The following is a 26,647-nucleotide window of genomic DNA, read 5'->3' on the forward strand; positions in this document are numbered from 1 at the left end:
CGAGGTGTTTGTGCTGTTTCGCTCTGCAGTTTGGTTGTGCTTGATATATATTTTTATAACTAACCCAAGGTAGACCAGAGTCTGTCGTAGTGGGCAGAGTCAAGCACGAGCTAGTGCGATCCTATTGGCGCATTTACTTGGATATTTCCATTAGGGAACACCTACTCTGTGAGATCCTTGGGGCGGCAGGTAGCCTAGTGGTTAGAGCGTTGGGTCGGTTGCTGGATTGAATCCCTGGGCTGATGAGGTAAAAATCTGTCATTCTGCCCCTGAACAAGGCAGTTAACCCACTGTTCCCCGGTAGGCCATCATTGTAAATAAGAAGTTGTTCTTAACTGACTTGCCTAGTTAAATAAAGATTACATTTTAAAACAACTCAATTTGCCCTTGCACTCCTAAACAACACCATTTTTTACATATTTGGCAAAGGGTAAAGTCTTTTTGAATGCAGTCCACTCTGTGTTACAGGTTCTAGTTTTGGAAACAGAAAACTGTATGGAGAAAATTCGCAGAATATCGGCCAAAATCCATCTATCTCCATGTTCTCCCACTGCCGTCCACTTCCTCTTATCACCATATTTGATAGCGAGTGGAAATGCCAACCAGGTGCTTCACATTTATACATCCGGTGAAATATCTGGCTCATTATTCTATCTGTGATACTTCTTTGGATTTTTGGCTCCAATGTTGAATGTGAGGTGACGCGTGTAGGCCTATATTGCCATAGCACAGTCTCACCGTTAGGGGGGGCTATATGACGTCATACTCCTGCGACGGAACTTACCACGTGGGAAGGATTTAGCTGTGTCGATGAGGTAAACAACCGCAGTGTAGCTTGGCTGTATTTGTCCATAAAATATATATTTCCATTTCATTTTGAACAAGCCTTAAGTTTTGCTTTGTAAAGCGGTTCTCTCTAGACCATGCCCCACAACCCCGATCATCCTCCGGCGAAGAAATTTAAGCCGGGGTCTCCTTTTTTCCGTCTTGACAAGAAGCCTGGGATGCTGCTACCTAGAAAGGAAAATGCATCGGTACCAATAGACGTGCAAAGGAAAAATCTTCCCATTTACCAGGCGAAGTCTCAACTCATTAACCAGCTTAGACAGCTTCATAGTGCTGTATTGATAGGTAAGTTGGCTTAACCTAGTCACAAGGTAATGCAATAGCCACTGTAGCACAGCACAGGTGGGATTGCAAATGTTCATCAACGCTTGCCAAACAACAGGTTTCCTGACGCAGATCTTCGGTTGGATATTTAGCCAATTTATTACAGCAAGAATTCCATACAGGCAGATGTAATAGTTCCAAACCGTATGCTTTCCATACCTCTACCGACATAGGCTATTTCCCGGTCACATGTGCCGATATAGCTACACGTTTAGTGTATATACAAAGACCGACAAACTACAAAACAACAACCACTTAAGTAGGCCAAAATGGCTCATACACAAAGAATCTGACTTTGTCTCGTGGAGGGGATTCGATTAATCTGGCCCGGCGACTAGGTAGGCGTGTTTTGCATCAGTTGAAAGTTAATTGTAGTAATGCATCGACATTTTTGGCCGATACCAATGTCCGAAATTTTACTTGCCCCCCAAAAAACAATACCGATAACCGATTATTTTAAATTTTAGCAGCCTTTTAATCATTCTAGTACAATTTAAATAGTTAACCCACACACATGGACACAGTGGTCTAACATGCTGACCAGACCAGACACGTCGCGTGCGCGAGCTCGCAAAATAAATTTAGAAATCCATGTTATTCAATTATTGCACCCACACTGCTCATGCGACGCCAAGGGCTAAAATAGAAGTCATTCCTATTTCTGACTCAGATCGTGCTGAAAGTCCTGCCTGTCCCATCTTCTCATTGGTTTATAGAAGCAGGTACCCACGTGCCATCTCCTCATTGGTTATACCCACGTGGGTGATTGAAAGACAAACTTTGTTGCCTGTTGTCGTGGTAAAACAATGAAAGTTTAGATGCGATCACCATATAAGTTCAAAGATGAAAAGCCTGGAAGGAGGAGAAATGACTAGAAACGATTCGGTTGGCCGTTTTATGTGTGGATTAATTGTCGGAGTAGAGGTCCTTGTGCATTTCAGGTAAAATAAAAACTCAATGTTTATGTAACAGTATAACTTTAAACCGTCCCCTCGCCCCGACACGGGCGCGAACCAGGGACCCTCTGCACACATCAACAACGGTCGCCCACGAAGCATCGTTACCCATCGCTCCACAAAGGCCACGGCTCTTGCAGAGCAAGGTGCAACCCTACTTCTAGGTTTCAGAGCAAGTGACGTAACTGATTGAAACGCTACTAGCGCGTACCCGCTAACTAGCTAGCCATTTCACATCCGTTACATTTATATCCCAGGACAAATTAGCTAGCAACAGCAAGCTAGCTAAATAGGACAAATTAACGTTAGCTAGCAAGTGCAAGCTAACTAGCTAAATTGCCGTACATGTTTAATGCTTTTCGACCTGTCTCCAAATGAATGTCATTGGTTCAGAGTTTGTTTTGATATTTTAACCTGCGTGTCGTGATCGCGTTTGGTGTGGGCGGTAAAATAAATTTATGCACGAGGGCGCACGTGTGCAGCCGGTTTGGGTTCCGTGTAAGGCATTGCATCTCAGTGCAAGAGGCGTCACTACAGTCCCTGGTTTCGAAACCAGACTGTATCACATCAGGCCGTGATTTGGTGATAGGGCGGCGCACAATTGGCCCAGCGTCGTCTGGGTTTGGCCGGGGTAGGCCGTCATTGTAAATAAGAATTTGTTCTTAACTGACTGGCCTAGTTAAATACATGTTACACACACCACACTGACCAAAAGGTTATTTTGTTGCCATTTACGTATGTCCCCATTACCAGTAAAACATAATCAAAACCTATTTCTTTCACTTACTTGCTGTGCTGTTTCGATGTTCAGTCGTTTCATTCTCAACCAGGATTTCATCATGCATGTCAAGCAGTGAAGTTTCAGCTCTGTCTGTCTGTGGCCTCTCTTCCTCTGTGCTCACTGTCACTCTGTCCATTTCCATCTTGTCCAGCTGTGTCTGTAACATTTCACGTAAACCCTGTTTCTTGTCTGCATCGCAGTAATGGTACATGTACATAGCCTTGAGTATGGTGGCGACACAGTAAAGAGAGAATGACACCGAATCGCTTGTTCACAGCCTGTTGGCAGTTTTGTTGAGCAGGTGTTTCAATGCCATGACAGAGGTTATCACGTCTGCTGCAGATGCAGTTGATGAGCTTATTTCTCCAGTCAGTTGTTTGAATGGAGTCAGGTAGTGTGTCCATGTTTCAAACATGTTCTCACATGCCATTAAAATGGCAGCAGCGGTATGACAAAAAGCACAACCATGAGCAGGCAATACGACTTTCCTCAGTATGAAATCCTCGACGACCCACTGTGCTGTCAGACTCGGCATGCTCATGGGGCTGATATCGCTGGTCCAAATGTCAGTCGTGAAGCTGATAGCAGTGACGTTATTACTGTTTTAAGTCCGGTAGGTGCAACATCTGAAAAATAGTGCACTTGGTAGTGTGTAACTGTGCTCGATCAGTCGGTGAAAGCCAACATCACCCACGACAGAGAACGGTTGATTGTCAAGGGCAATGAATTCCGTTATCTTGCCGTTAATGGATTTCGCCTTTGAGTTGTCTCGCTGAAATGTTCTTACTCTTTCAAATGACTGCTCGACTTGTTGACTGCTCGAACCACACAGCAGACATTGTGGGCTAGGTTAGGAATGCTGTGTTGCACGTGTAGCGCTACATTTTACGTGGCGTCATTACGTCATGTACCTACGTTATATAGGTTTGTACGTCAGCTTTGACATCGGTTTTGAACATCGGGGTTAAACAAAAAATCGGGCCGATATAGATGTTGGCATTTTTGGCTAATATCGTCCGCTTCCGATATGTTCACCGATATATCGTGCATCCCTAGTAAATTGCATTATTTGTGTAATCGCTCGTGAGCCAGGTGCCGCAGTCAAAACAGTCATCCAACTCGGAATTCCAAGTCTGAAACTCGGGCGTCTTTCTAGACCCGAGATCATTGCCGTTATGATTTGACCTCCGTTTTTTTCCCGAAGTTCCCATGGTGCATTCATGACATCTGGGTACTTGGAAAAATGTGAGGTCAAATCATGATTGATAAATAGCTAGTGATCTTAATGGCCAGCTGTCAGTGGTTTATCAGGTGTGTATTCATTAGTCGCATATCGTAGCAAAACGTTTTGCAATAAAAGTTTACCCCAAATGTGTTCCGGGGCTCTAGTGGAGCGGGTTGAGAGTTTCAAGTTCCTCCGTGTCCATATCACTAAGGAATTATCATGGTCCACACACTAACATAGTCATGAAGGCACGACAACGCTTCTTCCCTCTCATGAGGATGAAAAGATTCAGCAAAGGCCCTGAGATCCTCAGAAAAGTTCTACAGCTGCACCATTGAGAGAATCTTGACTGGCTGCATTACCATTTGGTATGGCAACTGCTTGGCACCCGACCGCAAGGTGCTACAGAGGGTAGTGTGTACGGCCCAGTACATCACTAGGGCCGAGCACCCTGCCATCCAGGTCCTCTATACCAGGCGGTGTCAGAGGAAGGCCCTAAAACTTGTCAGACTCCAGCCACCCAATTCATAGACTGTTTTCTCTGCTACTCCACAGCAAGCGGTACCGATGCACCAAGTCTGGAACCTGAGCTAGAGGTTGACTGATTAATCAGAAGGGCCGATTTTCAAGTTTTCATAACAATCGGTAATCGCCATTTTTGGACGCCGATTATATTGCAATCCACGAGGATACTGGCAAGGAGCCATGGTAAGTTGCTAGCTAGCATTTAAACTTATCTTATAAAAAAACAATCAATCTTAACCTAATCACTAGTTAACTACACATGGTTGATGATATTACTAGTTTAACTAGCTTGTCCTGCGTTGCATATAATCAATGCGATGCCTGAAATTGTGTCACCTCTCTTGCGTTCTGTGCAAGCAGAGTCAGGGTATATGCAGCAGTTTGGGCCGCCTGGCTCGTTGCGAACCGTGTGAAGACCATTTCTTCCTAAAAAAGACCATAATTAATTTGCCAGAATTTTACATAATTATGACATAACATTGAAGGTTGTGCAATGTAACAGCAATATTTAGACTTATGATGCCACCCGTCCTACAAAATACGGAACGGTTCCGTATTTCACTGAAAGAATAAACGTTCCGTTTTCGAAATTATTGTTTCCGGATTTGACCATATTAATGACCTAAGGCTCGTATTTCTGTGTGTTTATTATAATTAAGTCTATGATTTGATATTTGGTAGAGCAGTCTGACTGAGCGATGGTAGGCAGCAGCAGGCTCGTAAGCATTCATTCAAACCGCACTTTCGTCCGTTTGCCAGCAGCTCTTCGCAATGCTTGAAGCACAGCGCTGTTTATGACTTCAAGCCTATCAACTCCTGAGATTAGGCTAGCAATACTATAGTGCCTATAAGAACATCCAATAGTCAAAGGTCTTTGAAATACAAATGGTATAGAGAGAAATAGTCCTATAATAACTACAACCTAAAACTTCTTACCTGGGAATATTGAAGACTCATGTTAAAAAGGAACCACCAGCTTTCATATGTTCTCATGTTCTGTGCAAGGAACTTAAACGTTAGCTTTTTTACATGGCACATATTGCACTTTTACTTCTCCAACACTTTGTTTTTGCATTATTTTAACCAAATTGAACATGTTTCATTATTTTTTTGTGACTAAATTGATTTGATGTATTTTAAGTTAAAATAAGTGTTCATTCAGTATTGTTGTCATTATTAGATATATATCTATGTATCTATCTATATATCGCCCAATTAATCGGCATCGGCTTTTTTGGGTCCTCCAATTAATCGGTATCGGCGTTGAAAAATCATAATCGGTCGACATCTACCCTGAACAGTTTCCACCCCAATGATATACATCGCCTTCAGAAAGTATTCAGACCCCTTGACTTTATCCACGTTATGTTATAGCCTATTCTAAAATTGATTAAATTGTTTGCTACACACAATACCACCATAATGACAAAACAAAAAAACAGGTTTTTAGAATGTTTTGCTAATTTATTACAAAGAAAAAAACTGATATTACATTTACATAAGTATTCAGACTCGGTACTAAGGTGAAGAACCTGTTGTCAGGCTGAAGCTGAAGTGCAGCTGGGTCATGCAGCAAGACAATGATCCAAAACACACAATCAAGTCGACATAAAAAAAATGTCTAAAAAGCAACAATTTTGAAGTTTTGTAATTATCTAGTCGAAAGTCCTAATTCCAATTGAGATGTTTTGGCATTTGGTTGGAGTCATTGCAGCTAAAAGCGGAACAACCTGTTATTGAGTTTAAAGGAGGCAATTACTTTTTGGGTGTTACATAACTTTGTTTATGAAATTAAACGAGTACGTAATTGTTATTTGTTCACTCAGGTTCCCTTTATCTAATATTAGGTTTTGGTTGAAGCTCTGATTTAACATTCAGTATCAAAAATATGCTAAATTAGAAAGGGGGCAAACACACCTTTTCACAGCATTTTACATATTTACCTCGTACGCCGACTCGGTACTTACCCTGTGTTATTATTATATATATTTTTTTAACCTTTTATTTTACTAGGCAAGTCAGTTAAGAACAAATTCTTATTTACGATGATGGCCTACCGGGGAACAGTGGGTTAACTGCCTTGTTCAGGGGCAGAACGACAGATTTTTAATCTAGCAACCTTTCAGTTACTGGCCCAACGCTCTAACCACTAGGCTACCTGCCGTAAGTTAATGTTACTCACTGTGTATTTATTCCTCCGTTTTTAAAAAATTATTTTCTAAATTTCTCTGCCGTGTTGGGAAGGGCCCGTAAACTTTTGACTTTGGCTCTGGAACTTTGTTTTTGTGTCCCCGAACAGCCGAAAAACCCCTCACCGAAATACAAAACAAACAAAAAAACGTTGTCGGAATATATGCACACACAGAAGTGTTTCAGCTGGGAAGCATGCGGACGCCCTCAGTCTACACCTGTTGTTTACAAAGCATGTGAGAAATACAATTTGATTTGGTTATTTGTTGGCTTCTGTATGGCTCCGAGTGAACATACCCCAGGACTCAGCTGGGGTGTAAACATTAGTCGGGGGGAAAACGGTTGCAACGGAAACAAGTTTTTATTTTTTATTGAACAAATTCAGAGGTCCCGTGTTGATTGTTCATGTGGTTGCAATCGTCATAACCTGTAGATTTTGCCTTCAACTATTATAACATTGGCTGACCAAACCATTGTGTCTTCCGATGCCCTGTCCCTCAGGTGAGACGGGTTCTGGGAAGACCACCCAGATTCCTCAGTACCTGTATGAAGCTGGCATCGCGCGACAGGGCATCGTCGCTGTGACACAGCCACGCCGAGTGGCAGCTATCTCCCTGGCAACGCGGGTAGCAGAGGAGAAGAGAACTCAGCTGGGGAAGCTGGTGCGTGAACACCTTTTTTTACAGTCTGGTGGTCAAACTCTTGTAGAAAACATGTGTTTTTGTACTTCATTCAATAGCAATGTGGTGGTTGTTACCTTTGTATCATCAGTGGCTGCATGTACCCAACGACAATCCATGTCTTGTAGTTTTATAAGTCTTGTACAAAACTTCAATCTTGTAAACTCTCTAAAGCTAGGCTGTATGTGGACTGTTACCAAACAATCAAATCGAGGGGGGGGGGAATCCAATCCTCCTTTTTCAGGTTGGCTACACGGTGCGATTTGAGGATGTCACCTCCTCGGAGACGAAGCTGAAGTTCATGACAGATGGTATGCTCCTGCGTGAGGCCATAGGAGACCCCTTACTACTACGCTACACCGTGGTGGTGCTGGATGAGGCCCACGAGCGCACTGTGCACACTGACGTGCTTTTCGGAGTGGTAAAGGCTGCCCAGCGCAAACGCAGAGAACAGAACAAGATCCCCCTCAAGGTAGGTCATTGCTAGCCCTCAGTAGCCTGGAATCCAACGTGATACGATCTGAAACAATGGTGAAACGGAACATTTAATTTTGAATTCCAGGCTAGGTCACTGACTGTAGACTACATAGAATAGTGTGTGTGTGTGCGTGTGTGCGTGTGTGCGCGTGTGTGTGTGCGCGCACCCCTGATCTGGTGTTCCATTGTCAAAGCACCCAATATAGAATGTCAACAATACTCTCCCAAGACCACTTCAAGACTAGTGTGTGTAAAAAAAAAAATATAAAAAGGCTTTATAAATAAATCTGATATATTGCCTCTTCAATGTACCGTTCTAGGTGATTGTAATGTCAGCCACCATGGACGTGGACCTGTTCTCTCAGTACTTCAACAAGTCTCCTGTGCTGTACCTGGAGGGCAGGCAGCACCCCATCCAGATGTACTACACCAAGCAGCCCCAGTCAGACTACCTGCAGGCTGCACTGGTGTCAGTCTTCCAGATCCATCAGGTATGGACATGTGACTTAACGGAGCAGACCTAAAAGTGTATCCATCTCTGTTCGAGCCGGAAAAGAAACAGGCCAGTGGCCAATTATGGGCGTTGCAGTTAATTACCACGTTTGTGAGGTGAACTAGGTTGAATTTTTGCTTAATAAAAACTACTGCAGTAGGCGGTGTATGGGGTCTGTGTGTATCTAACCTAACGTAGCAGGCTGTGTATGGGGTCTGTGTGTATCTAATCTAACGTAGCAGGCTGTGTATGGGGTCTGTGTGTATCTAACCTAACGTAGCAGGCTGTGTATGGGGTCTGTGTGTATCTAACCTAACGTAGTAGGCGGTGTATGGGGTCTGTGTGTATCTAATCTAACGTAGCAGGCTGTGTATGGGGTCTGTGTGTATCTAATCTAACGTAGCAGGCTGTGTATGGGGTCTGTGTGTATCTAACCTAACGTAGCAGGCTGTGTATGGGGTCTGTGTGTATCTAATCTAACGTAGCAGGCTGTGTATCGGGTCTGTGTGTATCTAACCTAACGTAGCAGGCTGTGTATGGGGTCTGTGTGTATCTAACCTAACGTAGCAGGCGGTGTATGGGGTCTGTGTGTATCTAACCTAACGTAGCAGGCTGTGTATGGGGTCTGTGTGTATCTAACCTAACGTAGCAGGCTGTGTATGGGGTCTGTGTGTATCTAACGTAGCAGGCTGTGTATGGGGTCTGTGTGTATCTAATCTAACGTAGCAGGCGGTGTATGGGGTCTGTGTGTATCTAACCTAACGTAGCAGGCTGTGTATGGGGTCTGTGTGTATCTAACCTAACGTAGCAGACTGTGTATGGGGTCTGTGTGTATCTAACCTAACGTAGCAGGCTGTGTATGGGGTCTGTGTGTATCTAATCTAACGTAGCAGGCTGTGTATGGGGTCTGTGTGTATCTAATCTAACGTAGCAGACTGTGTATGGGGTCTGTGTGTATCTAACCTAACGTAGCAGGCTGTGTATGGGGTCTGTGTGTATCTAACCTAACGTAGCAGACTGTGTATGGGGTCTGTGTGTATCTAACCTAACGTAGCAGGCGGTGTATGGGGTCTGTGTGTATCTAACCTAACGTAGCAGGCTGTGTATGGGGTCTGTGTGTATCTAACCTAACGTAGCAGGCTGTGTATGGGTCTGTGTGTATCTAACCTAACGTAGCAGGCTGTGTATCGGGTCTGTGTGTATCTAACCTAACGTAGCAGACTGTGTATGGGGTCTGTGTGTATCTAACCTAACGTAGCAGACTGTGTATGGGGTCTGTGTGTATCTAATCTAACGTAGCAGGCTGTGTATCGGGTCTGTGTGTATCTAACCTAACGTAGCAGGCTGTGTATGGGGTCTGTGTGTATCTAACCTAACGTAGCAGGCTGTGTATGGGGTCTGTGTGTATCTAACCTAACGTAGTAGGCGGTGTATGGGGTCTGTGTGTATCTAATCTAACGTAGCAGGCTGTGTATGGGGTCTGTGTGTATCTAACCTAACGTAGCAGACTGTGTATGGGGTCTGTGTGTATCTAACCTAACGTAGCAGACTGTGTATGGGGTCTGTGTGTATCTAATCTAACGTAGCAGGCTGTGTATGGGGTCTGTGTGTATCTAACCTAACGTAGCAGGCTGTGTATGGGGTCTGTGTGTATCTAACCTAACGTAGCAGACTGTGTATGGGGTCTGTGTGTATCTAACCTAACGTAGCAGACTGTGTATGGGGTCTGTGTGTATCTAATCTAACGTAGCAGGCTGTGTATGGGGTCTGTGTGTATCTAACCTAACGTAGCAGGCTGTGTATGGGGTCTGTGTGTATCTAACCTAACGTAGCAGACTGTGTATGGGGTCTGTGTGTATCTAACCTAACGTAGCAGACTGTGTATGGGGTCTGTGTGTATCTAACCTAACGTAGCAGGCTGTGTATGGGGTCTGTGTGTATCTAACCTAACGTAGCAGACTGTGTATGGGGTCTGTGTGTATCTAACCTAACGTAGCAGGCTGTGTATGGGGTCTGTGTGTATCTAACCTAACGTAGCAGGCTGTGTATCGGGTCTGTGTGTATCTAACCTAACGTAGCAGACTGTGTATGAGGTCTGTGTGTATCTAACCTAACGTAGCAGACTGTGTATGAGGTCTGTGTGTATCTAACCTAACGTAGCAGGCTGTGTATGGGGTCTGTGTGTATCTAACCTAACGTAGCAGGCTGTGTATGGGGTCTGTGTGTATCTAACCTAACGTAGCAGGCTGTGTATGGGGTCTGTGTGTATCTAACCTAACGTAGCAGGCTGTGTATCGGGTCTGTGTGTATCTAACCTAACGTAGCAGACTGTGTATGAGGTCTGTGTGTATCTAACGTAGCAGGCGGTGTATGGGGCCTGTGTGTATCTCCCTTCAGCCCAGCATCCCATATAGTTTTTCACTTACAGTACCAGTCAACAGTTTGGACACCTACTCATTCAAGGGTTATTCTTTCGTTTTTACTGTTTTCTACATTGTAGAATAATAGTGAAGACCTCAAAACTATGAAATAACACATATGGAATCATGTAGTAACCGAAAAAGTGTTAAATGAAACTATATGTATATTTGAGATTCTTCAAAGTAGCCAACCCTTGCCTTGATAACAGCTTTGCACACTCTCTTGGCATTCTCTCAACCAGCTTCACCTGGAATGCTTTTCCAACTGTCTTGAAGGAGTTCCCACATGTTGAGCACTTGCTGGCTGCTTTTCCTTCATTCTGCAATCCAACCAAACCATCTCAATTGGTTGAGAGAATGTCAAGTGTGCAAACCTGTCATCAAGGCAAGGGGTGGCTACTTTGAAGAATCTCAAATATACATATAGTTTGATTTAACACTTTTTTGGGTTACTATATGATTCCAAATGTGTTATATCATAGTTTTCCTTCACTAGTTCAGTCTTCTTTAACAAGGCTACCAGACACCCTCCTATCACGACTCAACCTCACAGCGTAACATGAATCATACCTTTCTGAAAAACACAAGTTAGACGTGATTCCAAATCAACATATGATGACAGACAAGATTGTGGTTGTGATGCGTCCATCCTGAACAGGAAGCCCCTGCGTCACATGACATCCTGGTGTTCATGACAGGACAGGAGGAGATAGAGGCGCTGGCTCGTACCTGCCGTGACATCGCCAAGCACCTCCCTGACAGCTGTGGTCCCATGACTGTCATCCCCCTGTACGCCTCCCTACCCCCTTTACAGCAGCTCAGAGTCTTCCAGCCTGCACCGAAGGTAGGATACGTCCCCCTTAGAGGGCCGTGTACAATATCCTGCAATCATTTATTTGTGATGCTCAAGCAACTAAGGCTTCATATTAAAGTAAGTGTCCAGTGACAATCAGTTTTAAAAGTGAATATTCTGTTAACTCCAACCTGAATAAGGCTGTTGACTCATCCTGTACTTGTGGCCTAAATTGGAGGGAAACATTTTCTTTTTAACCATTTTCTGTAAGGGAAACTATTTCACTCGTAATTCATTATAGGTCATTATTTCATAGTAGTCTGGAAATACTGGACAGTTGGAACTTAATATATCTATTGTCCTCTGTTTTTTTGTCTTGCCAGGGTTGTAGGAAGGTAATCCTGTCAACCAACATTGCAGAGACGTCGATCACCATCTCGGGGATCAAATACGTCATTGATACAGGCATGGTGAAAGCAAAGCGTTTCAACCCAGGTGAGACTTGTCATTGTGACAGGACACAAAGCTCTTTAACCTCATTTCCTATCTCTTTCTCTACTTGTCAGTCACTCAGTTCTGTGGCCCTGGTGTGAATTAATGAATTAATTTGATCTCATAATTGTTTTCCAACTTTTTGAAGAAGAAAAAACAACAATACACACACATATATATATTTTTAAGGATTGAAGATTTTTTAACAGCTGATTTATTTCCATTGTAATGTACCTTGTATCCGCCCCTCAGAGAGCGGTCTGGAGGTGTTTAAAGCTGATTTATTTCCATTGTAATGTACCTTGTATCCGCCCCTCAGAGAGCGGTCTGGAGGTGTTTTAAATCTGATTTATTTCCATTGTAATGTACCTTGTATCCGCCCCTCAGAGAGCGGTCTGGAGGTGTTTAAAGCTGATTTATTTCCATTGTAATGTACCTTGTATCCGCCCCTCAGAGAGCGGTCTGGAGGTGTTTTAAATCTGATTTATTTCCATTGTAATGTACCTTGTATCCGCCCCTCAGAGAGCGGTCTGGAGGTGTTGGCAGTGCAGCGGGTATCTAAAGCCCAGGCGTGGCAGAGGGCGGGCAGGGCTGGCAGAGAGGACTCCGGCTCCGTCTACCGTCTCTACACCGAGGACGAGTTTGACAACCTCATCCCCATGACCGTGCCTGAGATACAAAGGTAGGACATGCACACACAGATCCCCATTCCTGTGATGGAGGTTGGACCATCATGGCTGGAGTTGGATCAGGTGGACAGATGTGTATATGAGCAACCAAAGCAAGTGTAGTCACTGTTGACCTGTTGGAAGAGAACAGAACTATTTTCAGTAGACGCCAACCAGAGAAGTACTATCTCAACATGTCCAATAAGAAATGCTCGTTTTTTTATTTTTTTATGCTCCGCTGCGAAAGGTTTTTGCTACAGTGTGCTCTAATGAACACGACCCAGTTGTTGCTTCAGTATAAGAAACAGGTCTCTGTGGTTGTGATTGACTGTTCTGCTCTTGTGTTCTCTCTGCAGGTGTAACCTGGCCAGTGTCATGCTACAGCTTCTGGCTCTGGGGATCCCTGACGTGATGAACTTTGACTTCATGTCTAAGCCTTCTCCTGGTAAGCAGTGTGTCTTCGCTGTGATGATAAAGTCATCAGACATGGTAGAATCCATTAAAACGGGTATTAATCCACTGCGTTGTCGGCTCAGATAAGAGTTGTACTGCTGGAGTGTTGCAGTTTTGTTTTGTGTTGTTGATGCGTTTGGTCAGAATGTGTCGTAATGTTGTAATAGCGTAATGTTGTGATAACGTAATGTGACTGTTCAGAGGCGATGCGTTCGGCGGTGGAGCAGCTGGATCTGCTAGGGGCTGTAGGGAGGAAAGGTGAGCAGGTCACCCTCACTCCTCTGGGCAAGAAGATGGCCAGCTTCCCCCTGGAGCCACGCTATGCCAAGGTAAGATAGACACACAGGAAATGGTCCTTCAGTTGTGCAACTGACTAGGCATCCCCCCCTTTTTTGTTTATAAGGAGCCACACTAAATACTGTATTAAAACATTCTTTCTGACTGTCTCTCTCTCGCGTGTATGTGTGTCTACAGACCATCTTGCTGTCACCAGACTTCCAGTGTTCTGAGGAGGTGCTGACCATCGTGTCTCTGCTGTCTGTGGACACGGTGCTCTATAACCCGCCCGCACGCCGAGAGGAGAGTCTCGCCGCACGCAAGAAGTTCACCACCAGCGAGGGAGATCACTTGACACTGCTCAACATCTACAGAGCCTTCAAGAAAGTAAACGCCAACAAGGTCAGGGGTCAGAACGAAGAGGCCTTTTAGGAGCCTTCATACAGTCTGTATAATATCTCTAGACATATAGGGTCAGGGGTCAGAACGAAGGGGCCTTTAGGAGCCTTCACACAGTATGTACAATATCTCTGGACATATGGGGTCTGGTCCCCAGACTAAAATGCTTCTCCAGGTCTCCCGAAGTGGTGTAGTGGTCTAAGGCACTGCATCACAGTGTGCCACTAGGAGATTCTGGGTTCGAGTCCAGGCTCTGTCGCAGCCGGGAGACCCATTTTTCCCAGCGTCGTCCGGTTTAGGAGAGGGTTTGAACGGCAGGGATGTCCTTGTCTCATCGCGCTCTAGTGACTCCTGTGGCGGGCCGGGCGCAGTGCACGCTGACCAGGTCACCAGGTGTACGGTGTTTCCTCCGACACATTGGTGCAGCTGGCTTCCGGGTTAAGCGGGCATTGTGTCAAGAAGCAGTGCGGCTTGGTTGGGTTATGTGTCGGAGGACGCACGGCTCTCGACCTTCGCCTCTCCCGAGTCCGTACGGGAGTTGCAGCGATGAGACAAGAATATAACTACCAATTGGATACCGTGAAATTGTGGAGAAAAAGGGCTAAAAAATAAATAAATAGGTAAATAAATCAAATGTTTCTCCATCGAGCATTGTTTTTTAGTCCAGATGTTCATCACCAGCCCCGAGTGTTTATTGATGAAGTGTTATGGTTTCTAGATGATGTAGTCAGTACAGGCTCTGATGTGTGTGTTGTAGGAGTGGTGTCGGGAGAACTTTGTCAACAGCAGGAACATGAGCATGGTTGGAGAGGTCCGTGCACAGCTCCGAGAGATTTGCCTGAAGGTAGGAGAACAAGTCCCTAACATCACAAGTAACCAGGTCTCTCAACGTGGCTGTTCCTCAGCAAGAGGGGAATCTGCACACTGCAATTTTTCCAAATGTGTTGGCGGCAACATTTTAAACTCTTAGGTCTTCTAATCGGCTGATGAATTCAAACATGGATATCTTTCACCTGAACAAGTTCATGATATTTCCATATGATTTATCTCTTTTCACACACAATGACCTCTCCTTCTCCCCTCTGTGTACCAGCTGAGCATGAAGCTGGAGTCGTGTGGGTCGGACACGGGGAGCGTGCGTCGCTGCCTGGCCCACGGTCTGTTTATGAACGCTGCAGAGCTGCAGCCAGATGGCAGCTACACGGCCCTGGATACCCACCAGCCTGTTGCCATCCACCCCTCCTCTGTCCTCTTCCAGGCCAAGCCTGCTTACGTGGTCTTCAATGAGCTCCTGCACACCTCCAAGTGCTACATGAGGGACCTGTGTCTGGTGGATGCTGATTGGCTGGTCGAGGCCGCGCCTGAGTACTTCCGCCGGAAGCTACGCCCCACCAAGAGCTAGCCACTGATTGGACAGGACTCTGGGGTGACGAGAGACTACAGCAGAACCAAACCTCCCTGAGCAGTGACACACCTGACCCACGTCTCCCTCGGTGTCAATAGGAACTGGATGGAGGCATGATGGGAAGAACATCTTTCTACTCTTTCCTGTTTGCTGAATCGCTCGTGTCTGTTTACACAAAGCGTAGAAAGACTCTTCAGCACTGCTCGTGTCGAAGACAGAACATTTAGCATTTGGTCTGACAGTTTGGCAGCGTTCAGACAAGCAGCCCAATTCTAAACTTTTTTTCACTAATTGGTCTTTTTGAATAATCAGATCAGCTCGGAAACATATTTGATGTGATTGGTTAACAGACCAATTAGTGGGGGGGGGGACTCAGAATTGGGCTGCCTGTCTAAATTCAGCCAAATAGAGGGGGGTCTGGGTGAGGGTTCTTCTCTGGGTTCTTCTACCTATTCATGGGAAAGTGGCCATGTTTTATTACAGCAGACGTCTGCTGAACCATAGAGCTAGATTCCCCTGACCTAGATCTGAGGTTACAAACTAATGTTCCTGTAACTGTGGTTACGAACTGACCTTTTCCTTGTTCATTCTACTCTCCTCTAGCTGTTGGCTGATCATTGCTTGTTGCCACATATTTGCTTCACAATCAGAAATGAGGTTTCATCATGATTGAGTTCAAACACTGATTCTAAATATCTGCATGTTTCTTAGCAACATAGATTGACTCACAGAAGTGGGATGGCATGGTTATTCCTTCAAACAAATATATTCAACAACTGACTTGAATTGGCTGTTCATATTTAAATTCTGGCCCCTTGGTCTAACTTATTGGCTGTTTGTCACTTGCTTAAAAAACGGGGGACATATATAACATAACTGCCATTCCATGTACATAATATTTTCTGTTGACATATTGAAATATATAGATGTATCACAGGATTGAATTAGATGTTTTAAAGCAGCAGTTTACATAAACACTTGGGCATAGGTTGATTTTTTTTGTCTTGAGTTTAGTCACACACATCTACATCAACTACCAGGGAAATGAGTGATATTGCTGACTAAGATGAAGGAAAAAGGAAACCGCACACTGCTTCTTGATAGTATCACCGATATTTAATAAGCTTTACGTATCGGCCACACGGCCTTCGTCAAAGCTCTGACGATACGTAAAGCTTATTAAATATCGGTGATACTATCAAGAAGCAGTGTGCGGTTTCCTTTTTCCTTCATCTTGTTCAATTGTTGCCATGCACCTGCAAATAAGATTGCTCAGATGTGCGAGTGCCTTTTTGAATTGATATTGCTGACTAAAAATGACTCGTCTGTCATTTGTCCTGAAAGGATACCGAGACATCTGTCCACATCATTTGAGGTGGGCGGTCATAGTGTGGAGGTTGTGTGTGTGTGTGGCTGGGTTAATACGTTATGGCGTCTGTCAGTTGAGGTGGTGTAGGAGGAGCGTAATTGAATGTCTTTCATTAACAAACACCTGCTTTTTCAAACTGTTCACTCACTATTACCTGATGCATGCTCCTGCTGCAGTAACTGGCAGCTCCAAAGACTGATGCATTGACCCTCTGGGTAAATGGACTTCAAAGCTTATTGTGAAGTTGGTCACATCAGTTCAAATTCCTGCTAAACCATGTCAAGTAGGTGTACTCGTACATTGATAATGCAATGCATGGAGATTATATAGTAGGAATTGATTTGATTACTCAGGTCTTTGATACACTTGTAAAATGTCTTGAATGAAATGGATTGTATCTATTCGCTGTTCTCTTTTTGTATTATTCAGAGCAACCGGAGGATTGAAGCTGTGGCGGCGGGATTTGAACAGGGTGTCTGTTGTGCGGACATGGCATTCTTCACCCATCTTTCTATTGTAAAAAAAAAAAAAGATAATACGTAAATAATATTGTCTTTAAACTAAATGAATGCCACATTTAGATCTTGAAGAGCATCTTAACATGTGATTCCTAAAATATTTCTTTACGGAGAATATAATAATCAGATAATGTCCCAAAACAAGAATGATTGTTTAAATGGGTTTACACGATAACCAATGGTCATATGTTTGATTGAAACGTCATTGATGACAGAATATTTGCAGTGTTTTATTGGATGATAAACAACCTGACCCGAGTGTGTTGAAAGTCAAAAGATTATAGTGACGGATGTGACACGGTGACTTTATATTATATATGCTGGTTATTATATCCACTTGTTTTTTCTAATGAATTAAACAACTTTTCCTCATCAATTGTTTTGTTTGATTTGCAATCATGTTTATGGTTTTCAACTGTATAGTGAAGCATCAACGTGAACGTACAGTATGACCAATGATCATGCGTTGTCTTGTGCTCGTCATTAATTTGAACGCGGGGTGGCGCTCCACACCGTAGACCAATAACATGCTCGTCATTAATTTGAACGCGGGGTGGCGCTCCACACCGTAGACCAATAACATGCTCGTCATTAATTTGAACGCGGGGTGGCGCTCCACACCGTAGACCAATAACATGCTCGTCATTAATTTGAACGCGGGGTGGCGCTCCACACCGTAGACCAATAACATGCTCGTCATTAATTTGAACGCGGGGTGGCGCTCCACACCGTAGACCAATAACATGCTCGTCATTAATTTGAACGCGGGGTGGCGCTCCACACCGTAGACCAATAACATGCTCGTCATTAATTTGAACGCGGGGTGGCGCTCCACACCGTAGACCAATAACATGCTCGTCATTAATTTGAACGCGGGGGGGCGCTCCACACCGTAGACCAATAACATGCTCGTCATTAATTTGAACGCGGGGGGGCGCTCCACACCGTAGACCAATAACATGCTCGTCATTAATTTGAACGCGGGGGGGCGCTCCACACCGTAGACCAATAACATGCTCGTCATTAATTTGAACGCGGGGGGGCGCTCCACACCGTAGACCAATAACATGCTCGTCATTAATTTGAACGCGGGGGGGCGCTCCACACCGTAGACCAATAACATGCTCGTCATTAATTTGAACGCGGGGGGGCGCTCCACACCGTAGACCAATAACATGCTCGTCATTAATTTGAACGCGGGGGGGGGGGCGCTCCACACCGTAGACCAATAACAACAGCTCTGTTTGCATTCTGCAGCGAGTTATCATAACACACGGCTGTTGGATTTATTAGAAATATTTCATTACGTGTATGTATTGACTATTAATACGTATTTTACCGCAAAACGTGTCTGGTCTAGTCATTGGTTTAGACCTTGTGATCACTTCCGGTTCAAAGTTTGAGGAGGTCACGGTGTCCTTCCACACGTGTGTTTCCAGGCATACCTTGTATTCGCAGTACAGTAGCTGGTAACTGGAACTTGGGGCTTATCAAACCATTGTATTTTTTTTATTTACTACTCAAATTGACCAACCTATAATCATGCTAAAGACGCTTTTCCGAGCGGTGACTACCGCAGTTCGAATTTCTACATCCACAATGTCCTCGACTCGTGCTCTCCATCCTCTTACGAGATCGGCGTTATGCTCTCCAAACTCGGGAACAATCCAGCCTTTCACCCGGTCTCTCTGGATGATGAGCAACAATGGTGCAGCATCGGGGTACAGACCAAAACTCTTAAGTTCAAAGGGACAGAGTCCTGTATCCTGTGAATGTGTGTCGCTACATACGGAAGGTAATAATCGCTAAATTGGGTAGCTAGTTAGTTACTGTAGTGTGAGTACTAGTTATGTTAACGTTAGCTAGCTAAATGACCCCCCTCCACTTGCTTGATCTTGTTGAACTAGCTAGCTAGTTAGTTGTGTGTAAAACAATGGAGGAATAGCTGCGACCAGCTTGTAAAACATGGACAACGTTTGTAACATATGTTCTCATGTAACTATCTGACTGGAGGGGCAAGATATGTCACAAATGCGTGTCCCCCAATGTATGGAACCATCATGTCTATAGTATCTAGTCAAAAGTTAACTCATGGTTTATCAAGCAAGACCGCATGTTTTAGAGCAGTGCCTAATGCGAAGCTGATGATGAAACCAACTAATGGGTGTGATGTTAGCTGGCTAGCTATCCTTAATGGCATCTCCATCTGGACCTGTGTGTCGAGTAATGCGCATGTGACCTTGGAAATGGAACATGGGTGGGTGCAAAAATCTTTTGGACAGTATAGGACTAGCGTGTAGTTAATAACGACTTCTCCGTTTTTTAAAAAATATTATATTTTTAACTGCTCTGTTTCAGGAGACAAAGCCTTTGGAGATTTCCTGTCTGATGAAATGAAAGAAGAGAAGAAGGTTCAGAAAAGCAAGACTCTTCCCAAGATGTCTGGAGGGTGGGAGCTAGAGCAGAACGGCACCGAAGCCAAACTCATCAGGACGCTCTCTGGAGAAAAGTAAAGAGCATGGCGAGAAAATAACGCTACTTCAATATTACAATACATACCCATACCCATACATTTACCCTTCCTGAGTAAATGTCACATTTTTACCTTCGTTTAACTAGGCACGTCAGTTAATAAGAACACATTCTTATTTTCAATGACGGCCTAGGAACAGTGGGTTAACTGCTTTGTTCAGGGGGCAGAACGACAGTTTTTTACCTTGTCAGCTCGAGGATTCGATCTGGCAACCTTTCGGTTACTAGTCCAACGCTCTAACCACTAGGCTACCTGCCGCCTCTACACTCTAACCGCTAGGCTACCTACTGCCTCTACACTCTAACCACTAGGCTACCTGCCGCCTCGGCAGACATTTTATTTTGACTATGAATACAGTTGGGATGTCCTATCAATAAATGCACACCTGCACGAAATTAACCCAGTCATGATTCACATAATTTGAAATGTATTCTTTATAGAATCATTGTCTGATCCCTTCCTTGCAGAGTGACTGTCACATTCAACATCAACAACAGTGTTCCCCCTAACTTTGAAGAGGAGGCTGAACAAGTGCAGGGACAGAAGTCGGCAGAAAGTGAGGTAAGTCTAGAGCTGGAATGATAAACCGAAATGTAGACACAGACATCGGCTTCCTCTTACATTTTGATTATGTAAGTAATTTTCTGTGATTTTGCGACACAACATTCCTGTAGATTGTTCTAAATGTAAAATCATTATTTGGTCAACAGTAATAGCCTGCCTATGCATTATGTTGATTCTTGCTATGAGTCTCTTTTTCGCTTTTGGTTGTTATGTGAGCGAGCCACTCACTCCCTCTGCCCACTGTGACACGGAGGGAGGAGAGATCCATTCTGAGAGGCACAAGCATATGACCGTTGCGCAGAATGCTATTGTGGGCGAAAGACAGTTTTCAAGGCAACTACTGCTGGACTATTCTAATCAAGTGAGAGAGACTTTGTCATTTCCTCAAACAATCATCTTTATTCAATATCAATTAATTATTGCAATAGTGAGGCTGGTCGACTGTTGGGCTGAGAGTCTAACCTTTACAGACAATTCTCTTTCTTAACCTGTCTAGGACTCTCGCCAACAGCCAATGAAATTGCAGGGCGCCAAATTCAATCAACAGAAATCTCATAATTCAATTTTCTCAAACATACAAGTATTAGACACCATTTTAAAGATAAAATTCTCGTTATTCGACCCACCGAGTCCGATTTCAAAAAAAGCTTTTCGGTGAAAGGAAAAACAAAAAGTGACGGTGCTACCAAACCAACTGCAGCTGTTGATGGTTGTGTTGGAGGTTGTGGTTGGATAACAGTTACAGCTAGTTAGGTCAGCAACTAATCACAGAAAGCATACAGCGATTTTTCCAACCAAAGAGAGAAGTCACAAAAAGCAGAAATATTGATAAAATTATTCAATAACCTTTGATATTCTTCATCAGATGACACTCCCGGGACAACATGTTACACAATACATGTATGTTTTGTTCGATCAAGTTCATATTTATATCCAGAAACCTCAGTTTACATTTGGCTTTGCCTCCAAAACTTCCCGTGAATTTGCACAGAGCCACATCAAATCACAGAAATACTCATAATAAACATTGATAAAAGATACAAGTGTTATTCACAGATTTAAAGATATACTTCTCCTTAATGCAACCGATGTGTCAGATTTCAAAAAAACTTTACGGAAAAAGTCAACCATGCAATAATCTGAGTACCGGCGCTCAGAGACCAACACAACCCAAGAAGATATCCGCCATGTTGGAGTCAACAGAAGTCAGAAACGGCATTATAAATATTCACTTTGATGATCATCAGAATGCACTCCCAGGAATCCCAGTTCCACAATAAATGTTTGATTTGTTCCATAAAGTCCATAATTTATGTCCAAATTACTCCTTTTGGTTCGCGCGTTCAGTACACAATCTAAACTCACGACGCGCGGGCAGGTCCAGGCAAAAGTTCAGACGAAAAGTAATATTACAGTCCGTAGAAACATGTCAAACGAGGTATAGAGTCAATCTTTAGGATGTTTTTAACATAAATCTTCAATAATGTTCCAACTGGAGAATTCCTTTGTCTTCAGAAATGCGATAGAACAGAGCTAACTCTCACGTGAACGCGCATGTTCAGCTCATGGCAGACCTTACTCAATCCCCTCTCATTCGGCCCCACTTCACAGTAGAAGCATCAAACAAGGTTCTAAAGACTGTTGACATCTAGTGGAAGCCTTAGGAAGTGCAAAATGACCCCATAGACACTTTGTATTCGATAGGCCAAGAGTTGAAAACCTACAAACCTCAGATTTCCCACTTCCTGGTTGGATTTTTCTCAGGTTTTCGCCTGCCATATGAGTTCTGTTATACTCACAGACATCATTCAAACAGTTTTAGAAACTTCAGAGTGTTTTCTATCCAAATCGACTAATACTATGCATATATTAGCAACTGGGACTGAGTAGCGGGCAGTTTACTCTGGGCACGCTTTTCATTTGCGGTGAATAGGCCAAGTGGCCTAGCGCTGGATAGTTTCTGGACGACATTACATTTACTGATAGCCATGTAGGCTAATAGATTGCCAACTCTAAATATTATCTTATTATCTTGTTGCTAGATCGATCAATCTAAGTGCTCCGACTTTCTCGGGTGGCGAGTAATATGAATGAACAAAGATGACAAATTCATCCCCGACGAGCCAAAAATAAATCTGATAATTCTGGATCCTGTTTTTGACAGGTGGCACATCAAAATATCAGTCCTGCATTCCCTGGATATGTAAATTAAATAACTTATTTTTTGAATCACTAGGCAGGTTTCCATTGACCCAGTTTTATTTTACAAAAGCAATGATGCAAAATAAAATCTTTGACGTGTTTAATGGAAACTGCAGATATGAGACATTTTCTAAAGACCTGGGTTGATTTGTCTTTTGTCCAAATGTATTTATTGCAACAAGTTATGATGGAAAATGTTGTTTTAAAAAAAATAAATGATGATCGCTGAATACTTTTGAAGGTACGTGGGGAACGTGATGTAATCACTTAACTATAAGCTCCAATCCACATTTAATTCTAAATGCCTACTGCAAAATGGATTCTTTCAACAACAAAAAATCGGTTTTCTTTTGAAGGACAGGGATTGTCCTGACTTTAAAGTATGCCTGAATTGCTTCGCCTTGCTTTTCTGTTTGGCTGGCAAGTATCACCATCCAATTATTACACATCTACAGGAGTGTACGTTTCACAGTGGCACTGAACATGGCGATACGTTGGCACATGAGAACTATTACAATATGGCAAATATTAGTCAATTATTGCATTCTATCCATGCCTGGCATTCATGGCGTACCTGAGACATGATAGTTGGGAAGGCATACTGGCTGTCGCCAATTTAATAAAGGTGCAATATGCAGAAATCGCGCCGCCATTTCCTGGTTGCTAAAATTCATAAAGTTTGTCTAATTTCAGTTTGTGACAAAACATGCAATGCATAGTGTAGAGAATCATTGTACCACCTACACCGCTGTGAAATATCTTTTCAATCACCCAAAATATATTTTATTTTCAGCTCTTTGAAGTTGATGTACAAAACTGAAAGTAAAAGACTTAAAACTAAACTTTAGAACGGGAAGCATAGAATAGCTCACATAGAACAGATCTACTGCTTCTTAGACTTGTATTCAATGAGAGTGACAGATCTATAACTCACGTTTCTCTGGGAATTTGATCAGGCCGCCCAAAATGTTACATATTGCAGCTTTAATGCGCAATTTGCCCAAATGGGTAATGGAAACACTTCAACCACATGGTTATTAAACACTGTAGGTTTTTGCCCAAATGAAGTAGATTTTTTAAAATTTATACATCCAGCAGTTTATATCGACACGATCATTAAATGTAACTGCACTCTAGTAGATAATTGTCACATCTATTTTCTATACAAACGTTCTAAATGTCGACAAAAACAAATCACTGGACTAGTTAATGGAAGCATAGCTACTGGCTACCATCTCAGTTAATACTTGGCACTGTGAAAAAAAATTGTCTCGCACCCTCCTGCTTATATAAAGTAACTGTCCATGAACTTTTTATTATATAAACTCAGCAAAAAAAATAAACGTCCTTCTTTCAGGACACTGTCTTTCAAAGATAATTGGTAAAAATCCAAATAAGTTCACAGATCTTCATTGTAAAGGGTTTTAAACACTGTTTCCCATGCTTGTTCAATGAACCATAAACAATTAATGAACATGCACCTGTGGAACGGTCGTTAAGACACTAACAGCTTGCAGGTAGCCTAGTGGTTAAAGCGTTGGACTAGTAACCGAAAGATCGAATCCCCGAGCGGACAAGGCAAAAATCTGTCGTGCTGCCCCTGAACAAGGTTGTTCCTAGGCCGTCATTGAAAATAAGAATTTGTTCTTAACTGACTTGCCTAGTTAAATAAAGGTAAAAACAAAAAGACAGTAGGCAATTTAGGTCACAACTATGAAAACTTAGGACACTAAAGAGGCTTTCTACCGACTCTGGAAAAACACCAAAAGAAAAATGCCCGGGGTCCCTGCTCAAATTCGTGAACGTGGCTTAGGCATGCTGCAAGGAGGCATGAGGACTGCAGATGTGGCCAGGGCAATAAATTGCAATGTCCGTACTGTGAGACGCCTAAGACAGGACGGACAGCTGATTGTCCTCGCAGTGGCAGACCAAGTGTAACAACACCTGCACAGGATCGGTACATCCGGACATCACACCTGCGGGACAGGTGCAGGATGGCAACAACTGCCCGAGTTACACCAGGAATGCACAATCCCTCCATCAGTGCTCAGACTGTCCACAATAGGCTGAGAGAGGCTGGACTGAGGTCTTGTAAGCCTGTTGTAAGGCAGGTCCTCACCAGACATCACCAGCAACAACGTCGCCTATGGGCACAGATCCACCGCCGCTGGGCCAGACAGGACTGGCAGAAAGTGCTCTTCACTGACAAGTCGCGGTTTTGTCTCACCAGGGGTGATGGTCTGATTCGTGTTAATCGTCGAAGGAATGAGCGTTACACCGAGGCCTGTACTCTGGAGCGGGATCGATTTGGAGGGTCCGGGGTCATGGTCTGGGGCGGTGTGTCACAGCATCATCGGACTGAGCTTGGTGTCATTGCAGGCAATCTCAACGCTGTGCGTTACAGGGAAGACATCCTCCTCCCTCATGTGGATCCCTTCCTGCAGGCTGATCCTGACATGACCCTCCAGCATGACAATGTCACCAGCCATACTGCTCGTTCTGTGCGTGATTTCCTGCAAGACAGGAATGTCAGTGTTCTGCCATGGCCAGCGAAGAGCCCGGATCTCAATCCCATTGAGCAGGACTGGGACCTGTTGGATTGGAGGGTGAGGGCTAGGGCCATTCCCCCCAGAAATGTCTGGGAACTTGCAGGTGCCTTGGTGGAAGAGTGGGGTAACATCTCACAACAAGAACTGGCAAATCTGGTGCAGTCCATGAGGAGGAGATGCACTGCAGTACTTAATGCAGCTGGTGGCCACATCAGATACTGACTGTTACTTTTGATTTTGACCCCCTCTTTGTTCAGGGACACATTATTCAATTTCTGTTAGTCACATGTCTGTGGAACTTGTTTAGTTTGTCTCAGTTGTTGAATCTTACGTTCATACACATGTTAAGTGTGCTGAAAATAAACGGCGTTGACAGCGAGGACGTTTTCTTTTTTGCTATTTTAGTTGTGTGTGTGTATATATAGTTATTGGGCAACATAGTTACATTTATCTCTATATGAATTTGTCCATACCAGCCAGCTGTTACAACACTAAGGCTTTGAACCTTGTGTGTTTCCTAACAGCCAGATATTGTGTCAACACCCAACTTTGTTGTCGAGGTGACGAAACCAGCAGCAAAACATTCCTTGGTGTTTGACTGCCATTATCCTGAAGATGAGGTAAGATATCCTACAAGTGAATCATCATTGGCTATAGAAACATTTTATTAATAGAAGACATCTTTATCAACATAGTTATTGGGAGCAGGCTTTGATTTGTTCCTTACCACATTTTGTTAATAAGCAATAAATCTAACAATGTTGGGTTAAATTGATTTCTCAGGTAAGCCATGGTGAAGGGGAAGAGGAGAGCGACATCTTTTCCATACGCGAGGTCAGTTTCCAGCCGGAGGGAGATGAAGATTGGAAGGAGACGTCCTACACACTCAACACAGAGTCTCTGGACTGGGTAAGAGCTGATGCTCATGGTCTTTCTCTCGGCATGTCTAAATATCATTGCTTCAGTATTCTAGCCTGATCTGTTTGTGGTGTTGCCAAGAGGGCAGAAAGACTGGCACCCAGGCTATTATTCATCTACGATGACTTTACTGCCTACAATAGGACATTTTCAGGAAGGCTGCTCTACTTGAATTTGGCCTGGCTTATAGGTTTTCCTGATTCCGATGCTTCAAACTGGCCCGTCTCTCTCTAGGCTCTGTATGACCACCTGATGGACTTCCTGGCTGACCGGGGGGTTGACAACACGTTTGCTGATGAACTGATTGAGCTGAGCACTGCCATGGAGCATCAGGAGTACCTCAAGTTCCTGGAGGACCTTAGTGGCTTTATCAAATGCAATTAATGTGTAGATGGAACAAAATTCATTTTTGGACACCCAAAATTAGATTGGGATGGTGAGGGGGTAATAGGTACAAGAATTGTGACTTGATGTTTCTGCAGCTTTTAATTTCATATTGAATCACTTTGCTGCATCTGTTTTACTGTAACTGAGGCTAATATAAAGGCAGTTAGTGTCGTCAACATCATGGAGCAAGATGTGTGGTGAGAC

At 43.6% G+C, this 26,647-nt stretch overlaps 2 protein-coding genes across 2 annotated transcripts; both read left to right on the forward strand.

Moving 5' to 3' along the window:
• The first annotated feature begins 797 nt into the window (after positions 1–797).
• dhx33 (DEAH (Asp-Glu-Ala-His) box polypeptide 33) lies at positions 798–16,471 on the forward strand. Its single transcript, XM_039005064.1, has 12 exons — positions 798–1,131; positions 7,349–7,509; positions 7,772–7,999; positions 8,325–8,495; positions 11,576–11,761; positions 12,094–12,205; positions 12,725–12,884; positions 13,227–13,315; positions 13,525–13,652; positions 13,798–14,001; positions 14,756–14,842; positions 15,092–16,471. The coding sequence occupies exons 1-12, from the start codon at positions 924–926 to the stop codon at positions 15,398–15,400; spliced, it is 2,043 nt and encodes a 680-aa protein (XP_038860992.1). The 5' UTR covers positions 798–923; the 3' UTR covers positions 15,401–16,471.
• A 2,221-nt stretch (positions 16,472–18,692) lies between these two features.
• On the forward strand, positions 18,693–26,629 carry LOC120056835 (complement component 1 Q subcomponent-binding protein, mitochondrial-like). Its single transcript, XM_039005065.1, has 6 exons — positions 18,693–19,085; positions 19,649–19,799; positions 20,291–20,384; positions 25,663–25,758; positions 25,922–26,047; positions 26,291–26,629. Exons 1-6 carry the CDS (start codon positions 18,833–18,835, stop codon positions 26,438–26,440), a joined length of 870 nt encoding a protein of 289 aa, XP_038860993.1. The 5' UTR covers positions 18,693–18,832; the 3' UTR covers positions 26,441–26,629.
• The last annotated feature ends 18 nt before the right edge of the window (positions 26,630–26,647 follow it).

This window comes from Salvelinus namaycush, chromosome 12 (genome assembly GCF_016432855.1).
Source record: "Salvelinus namaycush isolate Seneca chromosome 12, SaNama_1.0, whole genome shotgun sequence".
NCBI lineage: Eukaryota > Metazoa > Chordata > Actinopteri > Salmoniformes > Salmonidae > Salvelinus > Salvelinus namaycush.